This window comes from Bombyx mori, chromosome 26 (assembly GCF_030269925.1).
Source record: "Bombyx mori chromosome 26, ASM3026992v2".
NCBI lineage: Eukaryota > Metazoa > Arthropoda > Insecta > Lepidoptera > Bombycidae > Bombyx > Bombyx mori.
Genome location: NC_085132.1, coordinates 1893095 through 1902696, shown reverse-complemented (window position 1 = coordinate 1902696; position 9602 = coordinate 1893095). Strand labels below are relative to the sequence as shown.

At 35.1% G+C, this 9602-nt stretch overlaps 1 protein-coding gene and 2 long non-coding RNA genes across 3 annotated transcripts; 1 reads left to right on the top strand and 2 right to left on the bottom strand.

Annotated features, from left to right (window-relative positions):
• On the top strand, positions 1-1362 carry LOC119630629 (uncharacterized). Its single transcript, XR_009976794.1, has 3 exons — positions 1-711; positions 795-929; positions 1093-1362. It is a non-coding gene; the product is annotated as an uncharacterized LOC119630629 (long non-coding RNA).
• Positions 1346-3488, bottom strand: LOC105842548 (uncharacterized). Its single transcript, XR_001140145.4, has 2 exons — positions 2851-3488; positions 1346-2647 (listed from the first exon to the last, which is right to left on the bottom strand). It is a non-coding gene; the product is annotated as an uncharacterized LOC105842548 (long non-coding RNA).
• Positions 3489-4831: 1343 nt separating this feature from the next.
• LOC101735491 (beta-1,4-galactosyltransferase 7) lies at positions 4832-9602 on the bottom strand. Its single transcript, XM_004932962.5, has 3 exons — positions 9325-9602; positions 8686-9238; positions 4832-6256 (listed from the first exon to the last, which is right to left on the bottom strand). Exons 1-3 carry the CDS (start codon positions 9440-9442, stop codon positions 6016-6018), a joined length of 912 nt encoding a protein of 303 aa, XP_004933019.1. The 5' UTR covers positions 9443-9602; the 3' UTR covers positions 4832-6015.

Here is a 9602-nt window from a genome sequence, read left to right as displayed (position 1 = left end):
GGTTCATCCATTTGTTTTTTAATCTAAAATTTCAATATATTACCAACAGATTTAACGAGCGTTCTTCTCATCCGACATTGGTGCAAATAGAGGCATTGATAGACGTTTTGGATTAAAAGCTAGCGAAACAAAAGGTTTAATCGTATCTCAACATGTTCAATAAGAGAACAAGGATATTAAGAAAATATAGGAACTAAATTCTCGTGTCAGATATGATCCATTCCCGGTGAGATATTTAGGACATGTTAACATCTATTTATGTATGATAAATCTATCTACTACGTTTTTATTGATATTCTATTTTAACAAGGAATATCGGTAATTTATCTGTATCTCAAATTCACCAATAACAAAAAAATTATATTGAATTAAATAAATCAAATCATTAACAATTTAGGTATTGCAAGTTGGATTGATGTTGTTGGAATGTTTTTATTGATGCAGAGGTGACTGTATTTATGGTAAAGGGTGTGCATATTGGTACAGGGGTGGCAGGCAGTTCCAGAGTATTGACTAAACTGACATTATGTAGGCTAAAGGCTGCATACTCCGTTTAAAATAAATGAACAAAATTTAGGCATAACCTATTTTATTATATTTAAGGAACTACAACAGATTGAAAATACTAATCCACATCATCAGAATATTGTAAGGAGAATTTATTGCCAACTCGGAAAATGTATCAGTATTGGAACAATCCCAAACATACAGGTATGTATGTTATACCTAATTATCTTAAATAAATACCTAAACAAAACTTGCATTTTAAAAATTAATATTTATTGGCTTTTTAGCATTGCATCAAGAATCTCCTATTTTGCAGTCATCCTCCCCTAACTAAATGCAAGTGACTTCTACTTATTGTGATGCTACTACTAGTAGCTCCAGCCACAGTAGGTCTCATGTTAGTCAAGAGATTGGGTTGTTAGGTAAGTGTTTATTCAGGTCAAAGTACCTATTCATTGAACAACCATATTAGGGACATTGATTTGTGCATAATGCTGTTACTTGTTAATAAAAACCTTTTCTTGTATGTATTCTAAACATTGTATTTTAACTAACCTTGTTTTTAAATAAATTTATTTTTTTTAGCACCTCAACACCTGACCTGCTATTTCACCACTTTTCAATGAAAAGCAGAGTGTACTCAAATTACAACAAATTACACAGTACCAGGATATATAACTTAAACAACCATGGGGGAATAAATAGTCGACAGTCTGCAAGAAGGATGAACTGTTGGTGGAATTAGCATATGCAGCTAGGAATTTTAAACCTGTATTTCCACATATTACTGATGCAAACAAATTTCAAAATTATTGTATATAACTATTGAATAAAACTATTTTTATAAATCATTAATTTATATTTGAAGTTACTTCACACTATAAGTAAGCTAATTAGTAGAATTTAACAAAGTAATTCAACATGACCATCATAATGTAAATGTAATCTCATAATCTGAGATTATGGGAACTGGCAGCTCTGCACAATTGCAAATGTTGTGCAAAACACAACACGCGACAGCTATTTTTGCTACCTTATCAGGGTGATAAATTGGCACCCTATGGATCAGCAAACACCTGAATCTACTCTTTAACAGAACTATTGTTCTTTTCACTGAGTTACGGGCAGTGGAATAAAGGTGGTGCTACAAAGCTTCAGGAGTATCTCTCTCCGTATTAGCATTAGCTAGCCATTATTAGCAGGTATTAGCTAGCATAGCATTATCGCCTATTTCTGAAGCAGTAATGCGTTTCGGTTTGAAGGGTGGCGCAGCCGTTGTAACTATACTGAGACCTTCGAATTTATATCTCAAGGTTGGTGGCGCATTTACGTTGTAGATGTCTATGGGCTCCAGTAACCACTTAACACCAGGTGGGTTGTGAGCTCATCTAACCATTTAGATGGTGAAATGAAAAAAAAAAATAGCAAAAGGTCATAAGGTTGGAACGTTGAGCATATACAGAAAGACCAAAAAGATGTTAAATAATTATAATGGTCATTACTTGCTGTCATTGACTAATCTTTAGTAGATTTTATTTTGCTTTTTTTATAACTGAATAAAGTTTATTTAATATTAATACTAAATTTCACAATAACTTTAAAGCAATATACACAATTCAATTTAACTGAAATGAATACAATCTGAATACATAGTTCATAATACACATTTCGTTTATGGATTACATATCATCAGAATTTCGAAAAATATTAATGGCTTTACAAATTGTACATTTTCTGGCATGATAGCCTTTGTGACAGTAAAACCATTTTTTATTGGTAGCAGGTCTTTTTAAGGCCACCGACGTCCCATCAATACACCCAAGAACCAAAGTGATTTTAATTTTTTTACAAAAACTGCAATATTTAGCATTAGATTAATATTGGTACTTTTTTATGAAGAAAAAAAAAATTATTTAGTTTAAACCACCTTCTTCTTTTTTCTTCAGTTTTCCTTCAACTTTTGCCATTCTTGAGCATTCTGCGAGAATCTTAAATATTTATATATAGTTGGGTTGTTCAGAGCCTCCACAACCTCAGATATACACTGGGATATCTGGGACAAATATGTTCTTATATTTTCTTTTATGATTTTTTTGGTAACTTCATTTGCCCAAATAAACAAGGTGCACAATAACTGAAACTAAGAAATAATCATTATACAATACACATAGTTATTAGAGAATCTAATTTGTATTCTTTCAAGATATTTTTGGTAGATTAGTTTAGTGGTATTGTTTTACAATAATGGGAGAGTTGGATATAAACAAATGAGCAAACTTTAATAATATGTTTTAAAGTACCTATTTTGTACATAGACACAATCTTACCACATGGAATACCTACCTTTAGAAGAGTTGAAAGTCCTTTTCAATGGCTTTTAGTGGTCTTCGTCAAAGGGTGTAATTCACACCCTAACTGGTTCATATGATCCTTCGACAATCTATACACTTTCTTTATACTTTTACATAGTCGTCATCTCAAGTTAAAAGTGATAAATTGTGAATTTCGTAGGCTTGTCGACGCATTTCACGCTGATCCGTAGCGTCAGCCTTTTCAACAATGTTTTCAATAAAAACATACGCTCCATAAAATATCGATGAAGAATAAAGTTATTTTAAAGTGCAATTTTGTTAATTAATAGTATTTTTTTAATAATTAACAGCGGTTTATAACGTTTTCGTATATTCTCACTCACAACAAACACTGAAAACACTAACTTTTGATTTGACAAATAAAATGATTTTGCGATGCGAAGTTCTTGCCGAAATTCGACGTGATTTACACTACAGAATGCCGTTTCAAACGTCAACTCATACATTTTAGTAAAAAAAACTCACGCTTGCTAGTTCAATTCACCCGCGAGGGGCGCTAGTGTAGATTCGGCACTACAATGAAATTTACAGAATGCCAATTTGAAAACTCACACCAAATTCACGTGCGAGTTTGTTAAACAACGCTTACAGAATCGCACGGCAGGTCATTCAATCCCGTTTTTGCAGGATAGCCGTCGGAGCATCGTGGTACATGAGGAATGTAGATCTTAACGACGACTTAAATCTAGAACCGATACGTAAGTATCTTAGAGAAGTGTCAGAACGCTATTTTGAAAAAGCGGCGCGATACGATAACCTTGAAATCGTGGCCACCACTAACTACATATCGGGCCCAGGCGACAAGGCAGAGCAAAGCCGCCGTCACCCAAAATGTCTTGTCGGTTCCGCCGAATCCACTTTCGGTGCTTTTATGCTTTTCAAGTACCAGTCACCGTCCTCGTCGAACTAGGCGACTACGACAAAGAGTTTGATGTGCGAACTATCCCATAGACACAACCCACTGAGTTTCTCGTTGGATCTTCTGTGGGTCGTAATTCCGTTCCGGTAGTCGATTCACCGAAACACTGGTTACGTCGTAACAAAATTCCTAAAAATATAAAATTAATATTGAAAATAATTACAAACAAAATAACTAGTTGTTACAATGAATGAAAACTGCGCGCTTTAACTAGTGATAGCTTCATAATGACCATATAAGGTACTAGCTGTACCCGTCCGCTTCGCTGGGCATTTAAAATAAACATTACTATTTCTCACCTCCACAAAGATTCTCATCATTAACGCCCCCGCAACTGGTGTAGGGAGGCCAACACTCATATAAATATTAGCCTATCCATTAAGTACATGTATTTTCTACATGGATACCAAGTTTCAAGTCAATCGAATGCATGGTTCAGTAGTTATAACGGAACATCCGTAAAAACCACTGTAGATTTATATATTAGTATAGAAGTATAGATTCGTTGGTACTGGAAATCAAATTCTTTCTGTTTGTTTGTCAGTAATGATTTTTTGAATTAATTTTAAATTTTTTTGAATTTTGTTACGACGTAACACCCTGCTCTTGCTAGTCAGTGTTACCAATTCTCTCAATGAACGGTTCGCGCAAAGTTGGAATACCAACCTTAGGCTACCAACGATTAGGTAGGGAAGAACGTAATACGAGAAATAATCTCTTGAAAATCTCTATTCTCGGCTCTGAAAGGCTCCAAGAACTTTCTAGATCCTGAAATATAATATTATAAAGAGGAAAGATTTGTTTGTTTGTTTGTTTCGAATAGGCTCCAAAACTACTGGACCGATTTGAAAAAATCTTTTTCCATTAGAAGCCGACATTGTCCCTGATGAACATAGGCTACTTTTTTTTAATTTTTTTTTTTTTTTTTTTTTTGGTTTCATGTGTTTTAATGTTTCCGAAGCGAAGCGAGGGCGGGTCGCTAGTCCTGAAATAAAGTCGGAGACGAGGAAAACCCATAATGAAACATTGAAAGTTAAATTACTTAATTTATTTACAATTACGAACAACTGCTACAGCTACACTGGGATTCACTTAATATCAAAAGTAGTATATATTTTTTTGGAAAAATTGTTTTCGGTCCCGGGTCGAACTACAGCAATCATGGCAATTAATTCACTTTGGCCTCGTCTTTCAAGTTGGGCGGTAGCGCTGTGGTCCATGGGCTACCATTAAAACTTCCCATCAACTAGTGTGGGATCTCCACTGCCCATACACACTTTTCTTTTTTTGCTTCAATCTATTTTTTTATTGATACCATTAAACCTGAAGGAAGCGTCGCAATATTACAACAGATTGGTGTACTTCAGCAGATACTTGAAGGTCAGTTTATAAAATAAACTAAAAAATACAAATTTAAAACGATATTGTTTCAAAACAGTAAGTAGGTATAATATAACTGATTAGCACCGTTTGACACTTTAATTGTAATATCATAAACATTAGCAGATTAACTATGATAAAGTTTAATAAAAATTTATAAAAGCCTCAAGTAAATCTATGAATTAGGACTAGGATACAATAGTTACGAGGAATAACAAAACCAAAAAAAATGTAATTAACAACTCAACTAATTTGAATGATTTAATTTAATTTTATTCAGCTATGCCATGCAGCATAGGGCTTAAAACTAATTAATAAATAATCCCAGGATATTTATTCGTTCAAATTCAGTAATTACAATACATTTTTTTGTCACATAGATAATGTCACAACAGTTAGTTATCTTGAGCATTTCCACTTCTGAACGTCACTAGCACTCTTGTTTTAACTTTTTGGCGGGAACGCGAGGAGTTAAGTTGTGCGATTTGTTTTATTTTGTCTATTTAGTGTTTCTTCAGGTTTAAATGTGTAATAACGGTGGTTTATTAACTGTTTAATATCTGTGAAAGTGCAACAAAGCCGCCGGACGTAACTTCTCGGGATCCTCCATAAAGTCCACTGAAAAAATCTCCCATCCCATATCATCTCATCTCATCTCATCTCATTTCATTTCATTTCATCCTAGTTGATTAATGTCTCAAATTAATCATCATCATTTCATTTCACTCCATATCATCAGTTTTCATAAAATTACAAATATAAATTAGACTAAGACATGACTTAAAGGTCTTTGTTACCAGGTCATAAAATCCCTTAAAAAAAACACTTTTGTTTGTATCAAGTCTTTTTAGGTTTAGGTGGTTCTGGGCACTGACACCACGGGGTCGCGTTCCGGTCGCAGATGAGCTCCACGTTGAGGACGGTCAGCGGCAGCCCGTCGATGGTGAGGGTGTGGAGGCTCAGCACGCGGTGGGCCACGTCATGGAGTCCGGTGCGGCGGTCACGACGCCGCGTCACCTCGCGCTGGTTGTAGCACTTGCGCATGTCGCGTTTGCGATAAGTCTTATCGTGCATGTGCCTAGAACAATTTGTTAAAATCACATAAGATTCCATACTATAAAATACCACTCCCACACGCTGTTTAGGAGCAACAGTTTGGGTTAATGGTTCCAAACTTATTTTGTCTACTGCCCATTTTGAGAATAAATTATTTTTTAGCGCCCCCATTTTTTCTACCTACTTAAAAACCACTATAGCGAGAGCTCAGTCGGTGTCTAAGACTCCTCCTAGATGAAATTACAAATCGCCTCCCAAGCCTCTACACAACGTCCCCATTTTTTCTGGGTCTCTTACCACCCCCCATTAAGCTTGCAGCGCTCACAAGGGGGCGTTATCGTCCACTTTGGGAAAGGCTGGGTTAAACGAATAATATTAATGATAACTGTGGAAAAATCATAAAAATTATACACCATCATTTGGCCCCAAACTATGGAAACCCGAGACTCATATAGATACTTATAATAATAATAATAATAATAATAAGACTTTTATTTCCCATATAGAAACCTAAATATTACATGTAAATATTCTCAATTATATATGACTCCCACATTCAGATCCAATTCCATTGCCGTTCACGTTTCCTCGACAGGAACCCCTATTTGGGTATAGTCCTCCTCCAGCCAGATACTTATATATGATTAAATATATAGATATTAAACTCCAAGACAAAGAGCAAACAGATTTGTTCATCACATAAATGTTTACCGGATGTTAGTATCAAAGCACCTAGCAGTCAAAGACACTTACACCACTTAGTCAGTCAATCAACTGCCTGTGTGATGATTATTACAACAGCAGTGAGCTTACTGCATTTCTGACTTAATTATTGACTACAACCTTGTGTAAGAAGATTGATCTTTATGTCCTGAAAATAATCTTGGCCACATTCCACATAGTATCTAACAGTATACTGAGACTTTAGAGCTCATATCTCAAGGTGAGTGGCGGCTTTTACGTTGTTGATGTCTATGGGCTCCAGTAACCACTTAACACCAGGTGGGCTGTGAGCTCATCACCCATCTAGGCAATAAAAAAATAATAAAAATTATTCACATGTGCTATCTAAATACAAACATAAGTATATATTTTCTTATCTATTAGCATTAATTCAGTATTTCGATCGATTAGCATGCATTTTTTAGTCGAGTAATATTAATTTTTGCACACAAGTCAATTGCGCCTGTGTAGGTATAAATTAATTGAAAAATAAATACACGCTGGCTTCTATAGTAGTCCAAAAACACATGTCACAATACATTCATATCAGTTCTAGTACTTAGTAATATCTATCTTATCATATATCAGTAGCCATTATCTGCTTCAATTGTATTTATCTATTCTTAATCATAGATTTTTGTGAACCATAAAAAAGTTGGGATCACTGTATCGCAGTAAACGAAAATTTTATTAACCTAAATATACGAATTAAACAAAGAAAAAAAAAAAATGGTTCATCAACTTTTTTATTTATTCATTGCATAGGAGTCCATAGACATCTACAACATAAATGCCGCCACCCACCTAAAGATATGAGTTCCAAGGTGTCAGTTATGGTTACAACAGCTGGCCCACCCTTCAAGCCGAAATGCATTACTGCTTTACGGCAGAAATAGGCAGGGTGGTGTTACCTACTCTTGCGGACTCACAAGGGGTCCTATCACCAGTAATTTTAATATCTTTAATACCTTTTCCTGTGTTTATAATTTTTTTTTCTTATGCAACATCAAAACAAATTATTCTTGCTATTTTAGGCAAAATATTCTTGCTATTTTAGGCAAATAAGCATTTGTCCCATATAACAATGAGCTTCTAGTGAGCACAAATAAAAAAAAGGTCTAAGCTCTTGAGTTTATTTGAATATTTGTTGTGTGCATTATTACCTTTACAATTTTGTAGGTGATATTGTATCTCCATTAGATATTTTGTAATGAAACATTTAAGGCAGTATCTGACTCCATTCAATATGCCAACTATATTGCTTTATCATTATACGAAAGTCTTTATCTTGTCTACATTGTATACCAAAAGTCCCAGCTTGGGGCTGCTCAATTATGAACATTTAACGTTTTAGCCACAATAATAATGTAATCAATCTTTAACCTTGTGTCTGAATATGGGTAGCATATGAAGTGTATATGGCCTCAAGTGACCACTTAGTCAGATTAACTGCATACTCATTTATTTGTTTAAGATACTGCTCAAACTTGTTATTTACTTTAAAATTAATATGATTGATTCTGTGTCTGGCGAGGCAGTAGCCATACAATGTATTGCACTCTGGCATGTCCCAGATATGATATTTAAAAGGTCTGCATAATTTGGTGGCTTTAAAAATGTATCTATGTTTAATCTAATAGTAGACATTTGATACACATTCATCTATCACACATACATCATCAAATCTACTTCATCTAACCAACTTTTAATGTTAACATGACGCCTCACCTAAAGGTGTTCTCTCGTCCCGTAGTAATGTTGCTTGGCCTCGTAACTGTGAGGCCTGCATCCTTCAATCTCACGTAGAACTCGTCGTCTTCCAGCCCCCAACCCCAGTAGTTATTGGACATTCCGTTGACCAGCTCATAATGCTCTCTCTTTATTAACAGTATGCCACCAATGAACGTTTTGTAGTAATATCTTGGATGGGTGTCTGGTGAAGAGATATGATATGGTCCTGCTTCAGGATATTCATACTTTAGGTTGTCGTTCAAAGGTAGAAGATCAACGTCGTGCATCGCCATGTATTCGAAATTGTTACGAGTCTGCAGGAATCCAACATTTATCAATGAAGCTCTGTTGAAACGGTTGCTGTCCTTCTGTTGAACCACAAAGATGTGGAATGGAATTTCTTGTCTCTTCAGGAAGGCGGTCATGTGAGGAACGAACTCTAGGAGCTCCTCGAAGCGGTCCCGGAACGGAACGATGATTGCTAGACGCTTCTTGTTTGTATTAATGGTAGGAATTTCGGCAACTGATTGCTTAAGCAATGCTGGTTTTTCTGTGAAAAAAGTTTTACATGTTACGATTAATGGACTTGGGTAAATAGCCAGAAGATTACTTAGTCTAAGTAAGTCCTAATCTTACCTTCTTCTATGGGCAAAGATGCTAAATAGCAGCCCATCACAAAAGTTAGTATTACGCACAAAACGAGACATCTTGAGTTGGTTATCCTGTAACCCATCAAGCTAATACTAATGTACATGAATATTTTGTGTCAAGTAATAGTTTTAATTCGCCTTAAAGTCATAATTAAATATTTTATTTCGTTGTTTCATAGACGACATTAGCGATTGAATTGTTTAACATTAAATCTATCTATCGCCATGTAATGATGACAGGAACGGAGAATGACAATGACGCTT